Below are 20,459 nucleotides of genomic sequence, written 5' to 3'. Positions count from 1 at the left end.
ATATATTGCAGTATACTGTTATATTTGCTTTTTTTTTTCTTTTTTTAACACCATGTATGGTTTTTAATCCTGCAAAACTTGGCTTTACTCTTGCCTGTTCCCTGTTCCTTGAGCCTTATAGAAGAATTCCCCCTGGTATCCTGCGCTCTCAGGCAATTGTCAGATGCCCAGAATGTTTGTTTTTAAATCTTGTTGAATGAAAGGAAAACATTAATTCTTTTTTTTTTCCCAGCAGTTTTATTGAAGTAGAATTTACATACCGTAAAATTCATTCTTTTAAAGTGTATAATGAAATGCTTTGCTGTTCATTTACGGAATTGTAGAACCGTCTCCCCCACCCCCCACACCAGCATCAGGCAACTGCTATAGTTTCTATCTCTGTGGCTTAGTCTTTTCCGAAAATTTATATAGATAGGATTCTAGAACATGTGATATTTGGTTAGCTGGCATCTTTCACTTAGCCTGTTTTTAGTGAACCTACAGAGACTAATAACTTGTTTGTTTCCCCTGTAATAAAATTCTACAAAATAAAATTGGAAGAATACAGCAAGCATTTCAAATGGGATGGTTTCTTTTTTCAACGAAATGGGAGTAAATCCATTGTTTGAACAGCAGTTGGCAGGTTTGAAGCATCAGGGACGTAGCAGCAGGGGGACACGCCCATGGCTGGAAGAGTTCCCCTTCCAGTTTGACTCTGCGGCGGCGGCTGGGACTGCCTCCATTAGGACCGCCACCCCCTGTTCTCCCAGGTCCCAGTAGGAAGTCATGACCATCTGCCAAGCTCTTGCTGTACAGCCAGCCGATGCCTTACCAAACCCTTCATGGCATGGGTTACCGCATTAGTCCTCACAAAACTCAAGATGATGGTCTACACGTTTCAGGGTAAGAAACAGACAGAGAGGTTTTACCTGAGGTTGAAATCATTGGCCCCAGTTCACTTGGCTGCTAAATACCAGATGCCAGATTGGAAACTAGTTCTTTCAGCCCGCAGAGCCTGTTTCCTTAACCCCGATGCTGTACCATCTCTTACTGATGAGAAGCTGAAACAGAACTAGTCAGGAGAACCAGGAGAGCCCTGGTGCCTGCAGCCACCCTGGACAGGTCAGGACAGCTCCCACACCCTCACCTGTTCCCGCGCCACTTGATGACGCTCTTTGCCATGGTCCCCCCCATACCGTTATTACATTCGGGTTCCCCTCCAAAGAAGTCCATGAAATGTGACATTTTAAGAAGGAGTTCTGGGGCACCTGCGTGGCACAGTCAGTTGAGCCTCTGACTCATGATTTCGGCTCAGGTCATGGTCTCAGGGTTGGGGGATCGAGCCCCAGGTGGGGCTCCGTGCTCAGTACAAAGTCTGCTGAAGATTCTTTCTCTCACTCTGCCCCCCCCCCAATAAATAAATAAATCTTTAAAGAAAGAAAGAGTTCCACCTAGAAAGTTTTGTTTTCTTTTTTTTTTTTAATTAATTTTTATTTATTGTGTTAGTCACCATAGCGTACATCATTAGTTCTTGAAACAGTGTTCCAAGATTCATTGTTTGTGTGTAACAGCCCGTGCTCTGTGCAGTCCGTGCCCTCCTCATACCCGCCACCGGGCTCACCCATCCCCCCCACCCCCAAAGTTCTGTTTGCCTGAGGGTAAAAGGTAATGCTCTGGGAAATTTGTTGAGTTAGAAGAGCTTATTGCTTGGATAAAGGACATAATGTTAAAAAGGAATTGTGTTTTTGTTCACAAGACAGTGAATTTTAAAATGTGAGAGCTTCCACTCCTCTTTTGGTGACACAAGAGGTAAGAAGGGGTTATAAAGTTAATTCCGAAGAAACCGATGTTCACCTACTTCTCTTTACTTTTGGGGTGTGTGTGTCCCCTGTTCCATGGGACTGTTCCCACAGCTAAGAAGAAACTTCCCAACTTGCCTGTCTTCTTGGAAAAATCCACCCCATGTCCTAAAGTCTTCCCAGTCAGAAGCTCTCCTCAGTACAATAAACCCTGGGCTGTTCTGTGCTCCACTGCAGATGTTTACAGATGAGGAGATGATGATAAAGGATGCTGGTGAGTACCCGGCCCAGTGTGCCCTCGGATCCCTCTGGTCACCAGCTGGGTCTGGTGTGAAATCCCATGACGGGCCTAGGGGGTGTGTTCACCTCAGTTTGTAAATGGAATTTTTTTCACATTAATTTAAAAAAAAAATTTTTTTTTTTTTTGAAAAAAAGTAAAACCTATCCTATTAAAAGAGTAAAGACTTAACAGTATTTTTTCCCCCTACAGTTAAAAAATTTGCCCAGGAACAGGTTGCTCCTCTGGTTTCAACCATGGATGAGAATTCAAAAATGGACATATCGATAATACAAGGACTGTTTCAACAAGGGGTATATACTTTATAATTCTTCCCATTTCAAACTTTCCTATAAGTACTGTCCAGCATTCAAATGTATGCATGTGACTAAATGCAGGAACTGTCAGGACGACTTAATGAACTCTTCTTTTCCTAGTCAAAATTATCTGTGTTCTCTTTTAAAGATTTTCATTTTTTATTTTTGAGAGACAGAACATGAGCAGCGGGGAGGGGCAGAGGGAGAAGGAGAAGCAGGCTCTTCACTGAGCAGGAAGCCCGACGCGGGGCTCGATCCCAGGACCCCGAGATCCTGGAAGGCAGACGCTCCACCGACTGAGCCACCCGGGTGCCCCTCTGTGTTCTCTTTTAGTTTGAAATCCTGGCTCAAAGTTTCTTTTAAATTGACTTAGCGTTTTGAGTTAGAAATACTGTGCTTTTTAAGAAAAGGGCTTGGAAGCAAGAGAGTGATTTCTTTACACCTATGGTCCCCAACCGGAGGCTGTTTTTGTCCCCCAAGAGACATCTGGCAGTCTCTGGAGACATTTTTGGTGTTCACAACTGGGAGTGATGCTGGCACCTGGGGGGGTAGAGGTCGGGGTCCTGCTCAGTGTACAGGACTGCCCCCCAACATGGGGTTGCCTCCCTCAACAACCACCAGGATTAAGAAGAGGATTTTAGTGAGACTTCACAGTAGACCCTGTATCCCACCCACGTCCCTCTGCACACCACAATCCTAGAAGCGGAGGCGACCTCTGAATTCCGCACCAACCAAGGACCCCGGCTTCCAGCGGCCTAAGTCCCAGAGCCCTTGACTAGAAGCCCAGTAGACGCCACGGGTGACAGTAGAGCGCCCCAGCGGTAGGTTATCCGCATGGCGGCTGAAGGGGAACGTTTTCAGAATCACTGCCCTCACTCATCATCTCTCCGTCTCCGTAGCGAGTGATGTCGAGTGACGTTTCCCTTTCACTGTGAATATGGGATATCCCAGGACGGGTAGTTCCTCTTTGGAGCCATGGGCTAAAATTTTGTCTGTCATCCTGCTGCAAAAATACCGCCTTTTTCACCCAATGGGAATAGTTTTTGCTTCGTCCTGTTTTGAAGAGACCGGCTTTGTTTTATCCTGCCTAGTTGTGATTTTTCTACCTTTTCTTAGGCAATGAAACGCTTGGGAATGTGGCGTCTTGAATGGAGCCCTGGGGTCGGTGGCATCTGGGGGTCCCGTTTCTCGGGCTGGCTTCATCTTCAGCGTTGGTAGAGCCCTTGGGCCGCTCTGAGAAGGCTTAGGGTTCTGCGCGCTGAACCTCACTCTGCTGGTGGGGGGGCTTCCTGCGGGCGGGGTGCTCTGAAGCCCACCAGCTGCCCTGGCTTAGGGGTCATGCCAGCTGCAGAGTCCACTTGGTGGCACCTCCTACACCAGCTCTTCTGAGCCTCCTCCTGTTCCTGTGCGGTCCCCTGCTGTAGCAGTCGCCGACAAACACGGTCTTTCCCACGGAGGGAAAACCGGTGACTTTTTGGGAGAAGCAGTGTGGCGACAGCTCTTCGCCATCCTGATGATGGCAGCTTTGGACTGCCGCCGTGCCCTCTTCCTTCGGTGCTTCCTCGTAGAACATCATTCCTGGATCTCACCCCGGCCTTCCCCTCTGCTGACCCTGACCGCTGGGACCCAGACAGTAGCTCGCTGTGATTCCAGAAGCGGCTGGGCAGAATAGAAAGCTGCATTATCCTTTTATCTGTGCACAGCTTTGGGGCATGAATTACACGTACACACATGCTCCTTCTGAAATGGGGACTTTCTGAGAAAAACAGAACTGCGGGAGTTTCACGGTCCAGACTTAGGAGTAGCTGCTGAATATAGACGGTCCTTGGAAAGCTTGGCCGGCATCTGGTCCTGTTCACCAGGCCCCTTCCACCTTGTCTGTTGGGGTTTGGGGAAACACCACCAGATGTCTGCTAACCACCTAGAATGTCCCAGAAGGAGCGATCCCTCAGTTACCAGCTTGGCTGAAGGAGTCAAGGCAAGGAGCCTGTCTAGAAGGGATTGTGCCGCACTGCCTGCCTCCAGGTCCTTGCTGCCCGAGACACTTTCTCCTTCTTCCCCTCCATCATCCTTCAAAGCATTTTACAGATTCTTGTGTTTCAGATACCACAAGGAAACAAATGGCAATTCTAGCTTATAACCACTTCCTTTTCAGAGAGGTACGGCTTCTACTCTAGTTTTTGTTACTTACAAGATAGTACAAAAGCCATACCAAATTAAAATAAAATGTACAAATAGACTTTTTTTTAAAAGTTTTTTTGATTGATTTGACAGAAATCACAAGTAGGCAGAGAGGCAGGCAGAGAGAGGGGGAAACAGGCTCCCTCCTGAGCAGAGAACCCGATGCGGGGCTCGATCCCAGGACCCTGGGATCATGACCTGAGATGAAGGCAGAGGCTTAACCCACTGAGCCACCCAGGCGCCCCTACATACAGAGTTTTAAAATTAGGAATTTATGTAGTTAAAATTTAATTTTGAACTTGTTCTTGCGAGAAATTTTCCCATATGAAAATTAGCTGTCTTGGAGCATCTGGGTGGCTCAGTGGGTAAAGTGTCTGCCTTTGGCTCAGGTCATGATCCCAGGGTCCTGAAATCAAGTCCCACATCTGGCCTCCTGCTCAGTGGGGAGTCCGCTGCTTCCTCTCCCTCTGCTGCTATCCCTGTTAGTGCTCTCTCTCTCTCTGTCAAATAAATAAATAAAATCATAAATAAAAATAAAGAAAATAGCTTTCTTAATCTGTTTCCTTGTTTTTCCTTTCAGTTGATGGGTATTGAAATTGAAACAAAATATGGAGGAACAGGAGCTTCCTTTTTTTCCTCTATCCTAGCGATAGAGGAATTAGCCAAAGTTGATGCATCTGTGGCCTTGGTATGTGACATCCAGAACACAGTAATTAACAATCTGATTAGAAAATATGGAACAGAAGAACAAAAGGCTACCTATTTGACCAAGCTTGCGACAGAACAAGTGAGTCCACAGGAGTTGTTTAAATGAATCTGATCTCTGTTAAACTTGGGACACCTCCAGCTACAATGTTGACAGCTCGGTACCGTTCAGTGTACTCTGCCTCTTATTTCTGTTTGGAAATTCAGAGAATAATCAGCAGACAAAAAAACTTTTTTTTTTTTCTTTTGGCCCCAGTTCTATTTCCTTCATACTTTGGTTGGTGGTTTCATTTACAGTGAGATGTCTAGAAAACTGCAATTACTAGAATGAATTTAATTAAATTTCACATTGAATCTGTGCACTTATATCTTTAAATCTTAGACAAGTAGTAGGGTATATACTAGAAAGTAACACTTTGGAAATATAATTATGATTCTGATAAGTACAGGCTTTTAAAAGTGGCTAAAGTTTTAAATGACACTTGTTTATTTTACTAAAGTATTTGTTATGCACAGTACAGACACAGTTAATAACTTAGAATTTTTTCTGCTTGCATATGTAGGTTGGAAGTATCTGTCTTTCAGAGGCTGGAGCTGGTAGTGATTTATTTGCTTTGAAAACCAGAGCTGATAAAAAGGGAAACTATTATGTCATCAACGGATCAAAGATGTGGATCAGCAATTCTGAATACGCAGGGATCTTCCTGGTGATGGCCAACGTCAACCCTGACCTTGTAAGTTGGAAAGCAGGAGTTCTCCCCCACCCCAGCCTCTTCTCTCGTGGCTCTTTCCTGCCTGCATTTCCTTTTTACAGCTTTGTCTTAAAGTCCTCATTCTCCTCAGTACTGAAAAGTTAGATAACTGACATCTTTTCAGCCTCTCATTTACTGTTCTCCCCGAATATATACAGTTGATGTGATTAGTAACTACACAGAAGTCTGTTTATTCATTGCCACCAAATATGTTATATCAGAAGCTAACCTTTCGTTTTGTAGGATTTCACATTTTCTATTTGAGGATGAATTTAAGTACCTACTTACTACATTCATTTTAAGAATATTTGGTTTAGTTGGAAAATAGGTATATGACAAAAAGGTAAGTACATTTGATTGTCCTTTCTCTGACATAACATTTAATTGAATTATATTTTGAAACTTGAACATACTTAACAAATGAAGTTTAGAACATGGAATGCTCATGGTCACATGATACTTTAGTGTATCTTAATAATTTTAATAGCCATAATGCTTTCTGGAAAAGTAAAAGAAATTATAGACTTCTTAATTGCAAATCTAGTGTTTTCCAAGTTTCCTAATGCACGTGTTGCAGCTCTGAGTCCATTAATATTAATGCCAAAGTTCAGTTTTAGTTTTCTGTCAACTTTCAACTCTTGGAAACAAGGGATCTTACGAGTTCAAGTGTGGCAATAGCATTTTTTTTAATCAGCATTTTGAATCTTCTTTTTAGGGATATAAAGGAATTACCTGCTTCTTAGTAGATCGGGACACTGAAGGCCTTCACATAGGGAAAGCAGAAAACAAAATGGGGATTAGAGCTTCTTCCACGTGCCAATTAACATTTGAAAACGTCAAGGTGGGTATCTTAGAATTTCCAGCAAAAGCCTGGCATGAAATAAGCGACGCATGGAACTGTAGATGTGTGAGAAAAGGTCACCTTATTGAGCACGTGTAGGACGTTCTTAGGTGAGCTCTTGACTAAATGTACTTTTCACAAGAGTTTAGGCAAAGAGGGGAACTTCTCTGCCTAGCAGCTGGCCACAGAGCCAATGCTAAGGATTAATCCCGTTTATACTTTTTAATTTATATGCCTGTGAACCATTTATACTTTATAAACTTGATACTGACTTCAAAGACAGACGTGTGGTGTGGGTCTACCACAGGCCACAAGGTGGGGATGTTGCTCAATGAGCCTGAGAACCCATGAGGCAGCGCCCCACAGTTTAGAGTGGAATCTGTTAAAAGTGAGGGAGAGAAATAAGATGAAATCAGAGGGAGACAAACCATCAGAGACTCCTGGGGCACTTGGGTGGCTCAGTCGTTGAGCGTCTGCGTTTGGCTCAGGTCATGATCTCAGGGTCCTAGGTTCCAGCCCTGCAGCATCGGGCTCCCTGCTCAGCGGGAAGCCTGCTTCTCCCTCTTCCACTCCCCCTGCTTGTGTTCCCTCTCTCGCTGTCTCTCTCTCTCTTTCAAATAAATAAAATCTTAAACAAACAAAAAAAAACATCAGAGACTCTTAACTCTAGGGAACAAATGGGGCTGCTGGAGGGGCGAGGGGTAGGGGAATGGGGTGACTGGGGGATGGGCACGAAGGAGGGCATGAAGTGATGGAATGAGCGTGGGTGTTACATGCAACTGATGAATCACTGACCTCCATCTCTGAAACTAATAATTCAGTATATGTTAATTACATTGAATTTTTTTTTTTTTTTAAGTGAGAAAGAGAAGACTGCTAGAATGTTATGCTTTAGAACTTGGCATGGGTGGAACAGGTTGTGACAGGCTTCTTATCACTCGTATTACAACTTGATCCTTTGGTTCATGAGGGAGCGTGCGCACGCACGGGCTGGCTTTGCAGACGGATGGTCCAGCCTCACTAATTGCCCCGGACTGGCTTCCTTCCTGCCTGCCCTTTCTTTCTCTGTTCTGCCCACTCCCTCTCTTGAGGTTATAAAGCTAAATGGATTGTTTTATTGTTCCCAGTCTACATTATTTTTAATTACGAGTAAACATTTTAATCTGTTTCTTCTCTCCTTCCGCCCCTCCCTCATATGCTCGTGCGTGTGTGTCGGTGTGCGTGCGCGCTCACCTCAGGTGATTTTTACAGGGATGATAGTGGCAGCAGAAGAAGGGTTGGATACCCTTGATTTAGCCAAGTACTTACATGTTTTGTGTAATTCCCAGTATGTCCTGTCTCGCCATAGCATACAGTTAGGAACTGGGGAAAGTGATTATTCATGTTATTGATGGATTGTACGAGAGTCCCTTTTTCTAGATCCATTCATTTGTTCAACACGTGCCTGTGCTGGGCACTAGCAGAAGCGATAGCAAACAGCACTGACGTGAGTCCTGTCCTCTCCCAGAGCTTTGTGGGAAGCCGAGGAGGAGACAGAGACTACGGGTAGCCTTGGAGCTCACGAAGTCCTGGGCTAGAGGCCTGTCACACAAATTGGGGATGTTGTGTATATAAACCTGTGTAATCAAAACGAATTATGTAAAATTAAATGTAGAAATAACTGCACATTTTTCCTTTCAGGTTCCAGAAGCCAATATCCTGGGACAAATTGGACAGGGCTATAAGTATGCCATAGGGAGTCTTAATGAAGGCAGAATAGGAATTGCTGCACAGGTTAGTCACATTTTAGCCAAACTGCTTGACTCTTCCACAGTGTGGGTCAATTAAAAGGTAGAAAGAAAAAGTGCGAAGGAAGGAAGAGAGGGAGGGAGGGTAAGCAAAACGGGTGAGTGTTGGAAGCTCGTGAACACAAGATGGCGCCCTTCCCTTCCGTGTGGGGAAGAAATGGCTTCTGACTGGTTTCTTTCATATCCCGCTTGGGTCAATTATGTAATGTCCTGAGAACCAAACAATGGCTCAGTGGTGACGCTTTTTCTGCTTTGAGAATGTTAAGTATTATCCAGTACCTGGATCGATAACTTCCCAAATATATTGTAAATTAAATGTGTCTTTGGGAAAAAATCGCCTTTTCAGTTTTTGAAGTTCATTCTAGAAGAAAATTTTTTTAATTAAGAATACCTGATATTCTGTGTAGTGAGGGTCTGTAATCCGTAAAGAATGAAAGATTTGCTGCTTAGCGTTTTGCCTGTGAAAATCAGGCAATCTTGTGTTTGTGGTGCTTGAAATAAAATAGCCATAATTAGACAGATATATATAATGAGAACTATTCCATTTTTTTAACCAAATTTGCCCTTTATAATGCACATTACATTGTTCTATGAAGTGAGATCGGTTGCTTTCTTGATTAACACAATTAATAGCATCTGGTTTTATTATAAATGTCATTTTGGGGGTGCCTGGCTGGCTCAGTCGGCGGAGCACATGATTCTTGATCTTGGAGTTACAAGTTCAAGCCCCACATTGAATGTAGAGGTTACTTAAAAATAAAATCTTTTTTTTTTTAAATGTCATTTTGTAGAATATATTTGTTTATTTTTAATCAACAAATATCCCAAATTCAAAAACTAACAGCATTTAGATTTTAAAGCCATTGGTATAGTTAGATGTTGTAGTATCCCTCTAGATGTTTTTTCTGCTGCTGTTAATTTGCTAACAAAACATCCTTAGATCAAAACTTAACCCATGTTTCTCACAAAGCTAGATAATGAGAGAAATGGCTTATTTGTTCTTTTTAATGTTTTCCTGTGATTCAGTTTCATCAGATACGACATTAAAAACTGTAGGACTAGATCTCCTTGTTCTCAGATATAAAATAATATAGATCTTCTAGTAGTAAAATACACAGCCTGGGCTTTCATCTGATTACTCCAAGTTATCATATAACCTAATTAAAAGTTAAGGTCAGGTAGTTACCATTTCTTGGTTAACACCATGGATCCCTTTTAGAGAAAGAGTCACAAGTTATATCAAACTGAAGGTATCTGTCCTCAAAACTGCAGCCAAAGACCATTTAGTTTTTCGTTATTGATAGTGAAAACGTCTTACAGAGATGGAGAAGCCTATTGTGACTGACAACAGGTCATTTTTAGGATATTATCTGCATGCCATAAACGTTAGTCCTGAGTTTGGTGACCTCATCTTATCTCAGCCCCAAGTGCAGTGGGTTGGTGCCTCACCGAAGTTTGGGTTTTGCGGGGGATGGTGTCCTTTAATCAGTTTTAGTTCAATATTCTGTTCTCCAGGAAATTCAAAACAAAAGGTTGAAGGAAAATGTAATGAACACTAATAAAATATTGATAAGTTTGTGGGCGTTTCCCCCAAAACTTTCACTGTTTTTTTTGTTTGTTTTTTAATTCTTTTTCTAAAACCCATATAGTTGACATCTTGCGGGACAGTGACTTCATGGCCACCTAGTTTTGGAAGGGAGCAACCATTTCTGAGCTTGAATGGGTCAGTAGGTCGGTTAGCAATGAGACCGTTGAGCTGAGCTTGCCAGCAGGCCTGACTGGTTCCCGTGCATAAGTTCCCATGCATAAGTCCCCGTCTTTACCGGGTGCTCTCAGTGTAACCCTGCAGGAAACCGTTCAGGTCTGAAAACCCTGACACCTCGGCCACTCAGGCCCTCCACTCCAAGCCTTCAGTCCTTAGACACCTCACGTCGCTTTTTTTAATCAGGTTCCCACAGATGGACCTAATGTGTAGCTGGGGTTGGGAAACCCTGTTCTTTTATGTTCTAGTGCCCTTTCCCTGAAGCGTTTATTAATCCTTATCGTATGCAACACGGACAGGAAGATAGAAGGTTAGGAAGTGACCTTCCACACTGGCCTTCTAGAAAGACTAGAGGGAGCTACTCTGTAGTCTTCAAGGCCAGTTGAGAGCAGCATTTCCAGGGCTTGCTTTATGCCTGGAGAAGCAGAGTTTAAATGAAGAGCTCCCTTCGAAGTAACCTCGTGGTAGGAGCCTGAGACTCACCTCTGCTAGAATTAAATAGACCCACATTTATATGAAACCACTCGAATGATTTCTCGCATCTTCTCCCAGCCTGGAAGTTAAGTTCTACAAATGCAGTGGGTGAAGGTACCACTTGGTGCCTCCAGTTCTTCCCCTGCCCACAATGACTCAATTTGCCTATAAAAGGAATGTATCCCCTGAATAATTAAAAGCATAAACTTAATAACAAAATAAGAAACCCTGCTCTTTTTTTTTGAACAGATGCTGGGACTGGCCCAAGGGTGCTTTGACTACACTATTCCCTACATGAAAGAAAGGATGCAGTTTGGCAAAAGGATATTTGATTTTCAGGTATGTCATTATTAGCCTCTCCGTTCAAGCCGTCCTCTCGAGGTTTCTGTTAATGAAGAGCTGTGCCATAAAGCCATGGAGGGCGTCCCCTCGGGGCGATCTTAATGGAAGAGGTGGGGAGGAGGAAGGAACAGGTCTCAGGGCGCATACCTGTGAACACCTTGACCTTCTCCAGGGGTAGGACAGTGGTCCTTGAGGCCCACCTGTGGTATGACTCCAGACTTTCTAGTGAGCACTTTACAGTTGACTCCGCACTGCTTCCCAAGTTCTAGGGCATGGGGTCTGCAGTCGGGCACCCAGGGCTCAAATCCCAGCTCTCTCTTACCAGTTGTAGGCCGTGGGCAAGTTACCTCACCCTCTCGGCCCCAACTGCCCCATTTCTAAACTAAAGGTAATGCTAGGGTGACTTGGCCTCAGAGAGGTGTGTGGTGTATGTAGCACGTTGCCTGAGTGGGACGAGTGCTCAGTAAATGGGAAAACTTATTAGGAGCCCTCTGCGGGAACCACACAATAATCCTCCGAAGACTACACTTGGACACTTCTTGAAAGCAGAAGGTACGGTTTGCTGCAGTGAGTCAGATGAGAAGTTCTCAGCCAAGTGCGTTGAAAGAAGCTGGCCTGGTCTAACGATGTGGCTTCTCGGAGCTCCCCAGTTATGGGGGCTGTAGGGGGCCATGGCATCTTCCAGTCCATGTGGAAGCCTAGCCAGGTGAGGGAAGGCCCGGAGCCGCAGCTTACTGCGCTTACTCAAGCACTTTACCTAAAAATCCAGAGTAGCTGTTTCTCGTGTTCGTGAAACCTCCCCGCAGGCAGCTCTAGGCTCCAAGTCCGATTTCTTACTACATTTCTGGCTCTGTTGTGCTGCGTTGTCTTCAGGTGCTGCGATAAGGACTTGGCCTTACACAGGCACGCACAGATTGCCTGCGCGTACAGGTTCTGGGCACAGTGTGAGCGTACGCGGTCAGTTCAAGGCCTGGAAAGACGGAGCGCGGCCGGCCTGGCCAGGAACCCCCATAGCCCGTGCTGTCCTTGCATCTTAGCCACGGGAAGCAGAAGCCCCTGGAACATTGAGTTCCCAAGGACATCAGGTGTCAAACCATAGGTGTTTCGTCTTGGCTTCTGGTCCTATTTTCATTTAATTATGCTAGAGTACTTTCTCAGAGCCAGCTGCCACAGAGATCGCAAGGAAAGGGACAGAATATGAAGACAGTTTGTGGCAAGCTTTAGATCTCCTTTGTACAGAGAAAACAATGTTTCTGAGTCTGTGGAGTTGGTGAGGGAAGGATACGGCGCCAGGTGAACCGACAGGGGTAATCGTGACCCTTCTCAGATGCCAGGTGTGGGTGATTAAAAGAAAACTGTGAAGCTTCATTTTGATCCTAAAACGGGTTTAAATTAATTATTAAATATAACAAATTGTTAAACCTAATTCTGTGATTATTTTTTAAATCTTGACAGTTTTACAGAATTACATGAACTTTGAATGTTTTTCTAAATCCGTTTCCTTGTAGATTGCAGATTTTTAAGTATTTCTATGAAATGAAAGCAAATTCCATTTCGGGGGTATATTTTCATCCTGTCAGTGTTCCACATCCGGGCAAGACTTTGAGGATAAGCTATTTTTTCAGACATCATAATTCTCTAACGGGCCCGAATTTCCAGGGGCTCCAACACCAAGTGGCTCACGTTGCCACTCAGCTGGAAGCTGCGAGATTGCTGACGTACAACACTGCCAGGCTTTTAGAAGCTGGAAAGCCGTTCATAAAAGAAGCATCGATGGCGAAATACTATGCATCAGAGGTAAAACAACAAACAACCGAAATCCGTAATTCAGCCTTCTTCTCCTCCACCCCCCCATTATGTATGTATGAACCTTTCCACTTAGTATTGATTGAGCATTTGTTTTTCAAGTAAAATAGCATAGACTTTGCGGTTCCTACAACAGAAAAGCAAAATCGCAAGCCTTTCATGGAAAAGTGCTTTAATTCTATGAGGTCTCGGTGTTATCACGGGCTCTTCAGTGGAAACCGAGTCACGCAGTTGGGGTAGAACACGCATCACTCCGTCAGCTCCATCTGAATGTGGTCTCCCTCCCCTGGTGCCTCTGGTTCGGGCAAAGTGAATACCAGGGGAGATCACCCGAAGTAAAAACCCCAGGAAGAGACTGTTCACGTTTTGAGGGAATGCTTTCTGTTGATGCCTCACGCCTTCTCCGTTTAACCCGGTAGACGCTGGCTGGAGATCTTGCCAGGTCACCGAGTGCTACGTCCCAGCCTCTGTCGCTTGTCTTCGTCACTCCGTAGCTTGGAGTAGTTCCTTAACCGCTCAGCCCCCTAGTTTCAGCTCCCACCTCTGCCTCCCATCTGAGTTCCAGACTAATAGGTCCGGTTTCCACTGGGCCTGCCCGCCCCGTTGTACCGGTCAGAGGCCTGAGCCGTCTTGACACCCTCGTCCCCCTCATCCCGGCCTGGAATCCCATCATCCGCTGGAGGATCCGGCCTGGGCATTTCTCGCACTCACAGGTTTCTCCGCTTGTCCGCTGCCCCCTGTTGTCCGAGCCACGGCGTTTCTCGACCGGAGGACCCCGCTCACCTTCCGGCTGTTCCACGGGGCCTCTTGCTTCTCCCTCCAGCCCAGTCTTCCCTCTTCAGAATGTCCAGGAGCCCAGGTCGCCCCCGCTTAACTGTCGTGGCTTCTCACAGCAAGTGGGACAATATTTGTATTCAATTCCTGAGGCTTTTAACAAATTAACCAAAAATTTAGTGGCCTAAAGCAATACAGTTGTATTCATCTCGTGGCTCTGGAGTTCCGAAGTCTGAGTTATCACTGGGATAGAATCAAAGTGTCAGCAGAGCTGCCTCTCGGAGGCTCTGGGGAGAATCTGTTTCCTCGCTCTTCGCGCTTCTAGAGGATGCTCGCCTTCTCCCCCTCAACAGCCCCGGCCTCCACCTTCAAGGCCCTCGAGGTAGCGCGTTCAAATCTGGCTCTGGCTCTCCTGCCTCTCTCTTTCCCTTAAGAGGACCCTTGTGATGCCGTTGAGCACACCCAGGCTATCCGGGACCATCTCCCATCTCAAAGCCCTCAACTTAGCACAACTGTGGGCCCCCATGGCCACGTAAGGTGCAAACATTACAGTTTCTGGGGATCAGCATGCAGATGCCTTTGGGGTCCGTTACAGTCTTCAGTCGGCCTGCCATCGTGAGGCCCGCCTGCCTGCCTCTCCAATGTCTTCACAGTTTGCCCTGACCCCCGTGCACGGGCCCCCTCAGGTCCCTGAGGTTGATAAACCCATTTTCCTCTTGAAGCCTTCCCACATGTTCCTCAACTTGAAATGTCCCCTAACTTGTCCTTTGGGGCTCAACAAAGCTGTCATTTCCTCACACGTTCCCCCCACCCCTAAATCAACAGCAGCTTTCCTAACCGGCTCTTCTATGACCCCGTAGAGTTTACTTGTTTCTGTAATTGTTAGTTGGACGTGTGAGCCAAAAAGGACAGTGACCGGCCACCCCCCCGCCACACTGGGGTTTACCCAGCGGCTGGCAGAGTGTGTGATCGAAAGAAGGCCCTTGATAAATATTTGCTGAATAAACAATGCCTGTTGGCAGCATGTGATTGGGTCTGATCAATACCCTAATTTTCCTAAGAAAATGGGAATTTTGTGAATTAATAGGGCAGTTTGCATTAGTCGTATAGGGAAGGAGACTGAAGAGACGATGCTGTCTTACAAGGTCACTTCAGTCCTTCCACTTGCCGGTAGCCGTGAACCCGCGTCACTAGAATATTCTGCAGGAGTGTTTATGGTGCATCAGTTTTGTGGTTTCAGCAGGTCCTCTGCCGCTTGGTTTTGGCAGGTGGCGGGCCTCACAACCAGTAAGTGTATCGAGTGGATGGGAGGAGTCGGCTACACCAAAGATTACCCTGTGGAAAAATACTTCCGAGATGCGAAAGTCGGTAAATAGATTTTTTACGTTTCATTTTGTTTTCTTTTATTCGCCTCTGTGGCTGTCGGGGCTGCTGTCTGTGTTTGATTTTCTGCTACTGAAATCTTTGAGCAAAGGCAGTGGAATCTCTTCCATGTCGTGTTTACTGGCTGTCTTCTTCTCTGTGGTTGGTTTTCCTTCCCCCGCATCCTTCCTTCAAGAAAAAGATGGATGTTTATATATTTTAAAACCTCAAGTTGCCTTTTTAAATGAGTCCACAGGCCTTTTAGTAAAAGTGCAACAAAATCAGCTGTTGTAATTTTTCTTTTCCTAAACACATTAATACATTTGATGCGTTGAATGCCGATCTTTGAAGCAAAGTTCCAATTCCAGAAGCTTCATGCCTGATCAAGCCTGAGTGTTCTGATGCTCCACTACCAGGTGGGGAGCTCAAAATGAGGGGCTTTCAAAGCTTCCTGTTCCTGAGGGACAGTCCAGGCTTACGTACAGATAGCTGAGGAACAACTTTGGTGTTTCCTACTGATTCTGGAATCAGAATCCAGTTTCCAAATGAATATTAACATCTCGTAGGCAGAATGACTTTGTCATACAGTACCATATTCAAGGGTATGGAGTGTCACTGGGGACAGTTGGGGTGTTCTTTTTAAAAGATTTATTTATTTCATTTTTGAGAGAGAGAGAGAGAGAATGAGCCGGGGAAGGGCAGAGGGAGAAGCAGGCTCCCTGCTGAGCAGGGAGCCTGACACGGGACTCGATCCCAGGACCCTGGGATCAGGACCTGAGCCAAAAGCCAAAAGTTTAATTGAGCCACCCAGGTACCCCAATTGGGGACAATTCTATAGCAATCACAAAGGGGAGATGTGAGAGTGATTTCTTGTACAGACGTGTGGCCATGGGAGCACTAATTGTTCCTTTCACTCCATTTTGTTTAAGGCACAATATATGAAGGAGCTTCAAATATCCAGCTGAACACCATCGCAAAGCACATCGGCGCAGAATACTGACATCCGAGGGAGTGGGTCCTCTCCCCCGTTCGCTGGTAGAACATTCTAAACTATTGTGCCTTGTTGGGGAAGTAAACCTCCACAGCATCGAAGCATTCTGTTTAGGTCCTTAGTCATGATGCTTGGGGTAGACCTTTGCTGTTTGATCTCTTGTTCCGGGCTGCATCACAGAGGCACAGGAAATCATTTTTCAAATTTGGGAAGAAAGGCATCCGTATTTTTCCAGAACTATTTTTAGAGTTGTGTACATATTAATCATCCCAGCTTCAGGGCAGGCAGACGTTTCACTTTGTCAGCATTTGGAAAAATACATTTGAAGTATTACTTACAGACATGGCTATTTTATATTCCTGTTAAATTTTTATTTTTTAGAATCAGAGAAGATTTTGTCACAGTTGACAATTCTATAGATCAATTCTAAGTTTCTAAAGTAGGTAGCAACTGAAAATGTATTTAGAAAAATCTAAAAAAAAAGTTAAAGTTAAAAAAAGAAAAATCTGAAAGTTCTAGTTCTGAATGTCTGGAAGCAGGTGGAAAATAAGTGTATGGTTCTATAGATCATATGACTGCAGACGTTATTTTAAGAGAGTAAAGCAATATAATTTGTTACTGTAATTGACCTGCATAAAGGATGCATTTCATGATGATTTCAGCAGATCATTTTAAAAACAAGTCTCTTGGGGTACCTGGCTAGCTCAGTTGGTAGAGTAGCACGTGACTCATGATCTCAGGGTTGTGAGTTCAAGCCCCGTGTTGGGCATGGAGCCCAGTTTTAAAAAAAAAAAAAATTCCAAACAAGTCTATTAGTTTTCAACCATAAAGTTAAAATAGTTTGGTATTGGTATTGTAATCAAAATATATTCAGTATTATAATATTCATTCTTATTGTGCATTATTTTTCAATGTCATTTCTTTCTATATTTGAATTGAATAGTGTTTCCTCAAACTTAATTATTGGGCCTGATCATGAATAGTAATGCAGAAATTGTGTTCTGGTTCAGTGATACTCAAGAGGGAGAAACCTTGTTCCTATAAAGAAGTATATCAGAATCTTACAAAGAATGAGAGAAGGGGCCTATAGGGTTTGATAAAACATATTTGGTGATGTAAAAAATAATATAATAATTTTATATCTGGGAAGGCAAAAATCTATTGTTTCACAGTACAGATTATAGAAAGGCAAAGTTCAACAAAATACTGGCTATACCGTTTCTTCAGTATCGGGGATTCTCAATCAGGAGAAGAGGACCCCGTCCCCCTCCCACCCAGGGTGCATATGCTAAGTCCCCTCCAGGAGGTAGACATTAGAGTGGTTAGAGGTTTGTGTTTTCTGAAAAGGTGACATGGGTTAGAGATGTTGAAAAATGTTTCAAGGCTCACAATCACTACTGTTCAATGGGAAGCATTTTAGTACATAAATGAGAGTATTGTGTTTATTAAGAAAACGACATTTTTAGAGTAATTTTGCTTGGCACAATCATGTTTCTTGAATTGGCTTAATTTCTATAATGCAAAACACACTTAAATATTCAGAATTGGTAAATACAATAGAGAGAGGATTACTTTAAAATATCAGGAAGAAATAAAGACAAATTTAGACCTTGGATCAAAAGAGATAAAGTCTACTTGACTTTCAAATAGGGAGAGGATAGAAACTAATTTATTCAATCTTTCCAAACAAAAAGACAGTATGGTCTGATAAGGAAAGTAGGGGAGTAGATGAAATGCCCTAAAACAGGACTGGACGTCTTTAATTTCTATGATTATATTAAAAAGGGTGAACTTTACAAATAATGCTATAGAAGCCAACATTAGTAGAAAAAAGTCCCGACGGGCTCCTGTGCAGTCCTAAACGTGAGAAACTACAATATACCTCGTGTTCAAGTTAGCAGTGTTGGAGAAACTCCTGAGTGGATCCAGACCTTGAATTTGTATCTTGTCCTGATAAAATTCTAATGGTGTGTATATATTGTGCATGTTCACAAAATCCAGTTGAAAATTAATTGGGTATTATATTAATGTATCTACCTTCTTTTATTAAAGAATCATTGTGTTATTTTACCTTCTCCCAAAGAGGATGTTGTGGGGTTTCCCCATAGCTCTTCCCTTACGCAGGGCTTGAACTCATATCAAGACCTGAGCTGAGATCAAGAGTTGGACCCTTGGGGTGCCTGGGTGTCTCAGTTGGTTGGGTGTCTGACTTTTGATCTTGACTTGGGTCATGGTCTCAGGGTCATGAGACCAGGCTGGCGGCAGCCTCAGCTCTCCGTGGAGGGTCTGCTGGAGATTCTCTCCCTCTGCCCCTCCCCGTTTCTCTCTCTTTCTCTCTCTCCCAAATAAATAAATCTTTAAAAAAGAGTTGGATGCTTAACCAGCTGAGCCACCCCAGCACCCCCCCTCCCTTACATCTTTTCTTAATAACCATGACTTTGGGGTCTGTAAACTGTCTGTCCCGAGTTAGTGTCTCATGGAGGATGAACATGTTCACCTCTTGAGGGCTGTCGCTTTTCTTTGTTAATTTGAGGGTTGGGCCTCCGTGGTTCTCGGTGACCCAAACACCAAGGAGCCGCTTGGGCTGTATTTGTGTGGGGGAAGCTGGACTCCCCCCAACAGCCAGGTCAGTATTGTTAGAGATTTTACTTATGTTACAACATGAAAGTGACTCAGTGTCAAAGGCTTCAGAGTCAGGGAAAGTTAAACCTAGAAAGACCTTAGAGAACGATCCGGCCAACTTGCTCATTTTTTTTTTTTTAAGATTTTATTTATTTATTTGACAGAGAGAGAGAGAGAGAGAGATCACAAGTAGGCAGAGAGGTAGACAGAGAGAGAGGAGGAAGCAGGCTCTCCGCCGAGCAGAGAGCCCAATGCAGGGCTCGATCCCAGGACCCTGAGACCATGACCTGAGCTGAAGGCAGAGTTTTAACCCACTGAGCCACCCAGGCGCCCCCAACTCGCTCATTTTGAACGGAAAGGATTCATAGCCCAGAACATTCACCCTCGGTCCTCCAGCGGGGACAAAACAAGACAAGAGTCCAAATGTACTGGCTCCCAGTATAGTGCCCTGCCTTCAATTTAACATAATTTCTATTCGACAAATTTTGGATTTCAGTCTCGTTAAATTTCAGTATTCTTGGTGAATTATTTTAGGTTTAACTGATAAAGAGTTAACATTTTGAAAGTATTGCCATTGATCGCTGTCATTATTCATATATATTAATCACCTGCCAATCACCTTGCTGATGTACTTCCGCTGATCTTTCATAAATTGAAAGTTTCGTTTTCGTGGTATGTATCAAGCAGGCTGTTCAGTATTACAAAATCAGAATTCTGTGGAGAATAAAAAAATATATAGCACTTGTTAACTGGAGGGTTTTGCTGCTCTGATGAAACAAAACTGTTAAGCATACGGATGAAGTCACAAAATAAGGTCGTCTTCCTGCGAAATACAGAACACCTGTGTTTCCCAAGCTGCGATCTTGCGTCTCATGTAAGCCACTTTCGTTTGTTTTCTGAGAAAGGGTCTTCCGATGGAGGCCAAGTTTAATTTCTGAAGCTAAAGAAAAGTTTGCCGGAGGACCCTTTTGTTTATTTATTTATTTATTTTTGCTAAAGCTGCTCTCCAGTAGAGAGGTCCCATCTTCTGACATTTATGCCCGCGCTTTCTGGTACTGCTTTTGGAAACTTTGTATTGTTGTGCCTGGTACTCGGTGATACGCCTTAGCCTCATGCCATCGGAGGCTTCAGCTTGTCTGTTCCCCGTTATTTCCTACATTAGTTTGGAAATCTAAATGTCAGTCCATTTCTTCCTTTGTCACTCAAGGGCACGTGTCAAGCATTCACGGCCTCCGGGGGTCTCAAGTGTCACACTGAGCTGAGAAAGACTGGATAGTTACTGGAACGTGTGCTCATCCCTGGTGCCGTCTTGCTGTTCTCATTAGTGTGTCCTCACACAGAGATTGAATAGGAAAAGTCCAAGGTCAACCCCACGCATAAGTATTTCTTCAGATCCTTTAGAAGGGTGATGCTGAGTGCCAACATCCCTTGGGCTCTCATCAGCCATTACTCTACACTCTTGGCACGTGCGGTAGGCTTTCCTGTTAGCCCATTTGACAGACCAGGAGACTGAGGTGTGGGGAGCTTAAATAAGATGCTGGCTGGCTCATGACAGATGATGCAGACTTGGGCAGCCTGGCCGATGAGGTTCTCTTCAAACGGAGAAGCTAGCTGGGAAGAGGGGTGCGAGACGACCCAGCAGGGGTGGTGGGAGCCCGCGTGTCCTGGGAGAAGGACTGGGAGCGGGA

General features: G+C 44.4%; 1 protein-coding gene across 1 annotated transcript in view; it reads left to right on the top strand.

The window, feature by feature from the left end:
* Positions 1-19,520, top strand: part of ACADSB (acyl-CoA dehydrogenase short/branched chain) — a 38,400-nt gene extending 18,880 nt beyond the window's left edge. Inside the window, exons 2-11 of the mRNA XM_004751768.3 lie at positions 1,893-2,052; positions 2,269-2,369; positions 5,134-5,340; positions 5,822-5,992; positions 6,726-6,851; positions 8,532-8,624; positions 11,124-11,213; positions 12,876-13,013; positions 15,065-15,164; positions 16,088-19,520. Of these exons, the coding sequence (XP_004751825.2) occupies positions 1,893-2,052; positions 2,269-2,369; positions 5,134-5,340; positions 5,822-5,992; positions 6,726-6,851; positions 8,532-8,624; positions 11,124-11,213; positions 12,876-13,013; positions 15,065-15,164; positions 16,088-16,158 (1,257 nt within the window). The 3' untranslated portion in view covers positions 16,159-19,520. The remainder of the gene's footprint in view (positions 1-1,892; positions 2,053-2,268; positions 2,370-5,133; positions 5,341-5,821; positions 5,993-6,725; positions 6,852-8,531; positions 8,625-11,123; positions 11,214-12,875; positions 13,014-15,064; positions 15,165-16,087) is intronic.
* Positions 19,521-20,459: the final 939 nt, after the last annotated feature.

Source organism: Mustela putorius, unplaced genomic scaffold, assembly GCF_011764305.1.
Source record: "Mustela putorius furo isolate JIRA1106 unplaced genomic scaffold, ASM1176430v1.1 tig00003909_pilon_pilon_pilon, whole genome shotgun sequence".
Classification (NCBI taxonomy): domain Eukaryota; kingdom Metazoa; phylum Chordata; class Mammalia; order Carnivora; family Mustelidae; genus Mustela; species Mustela putorius.
The sequence above is the reverse complement of the archived record's forward strand: the minus strand, read 5'-3'. Positions and strand labels throughout refer to the sequence as shown.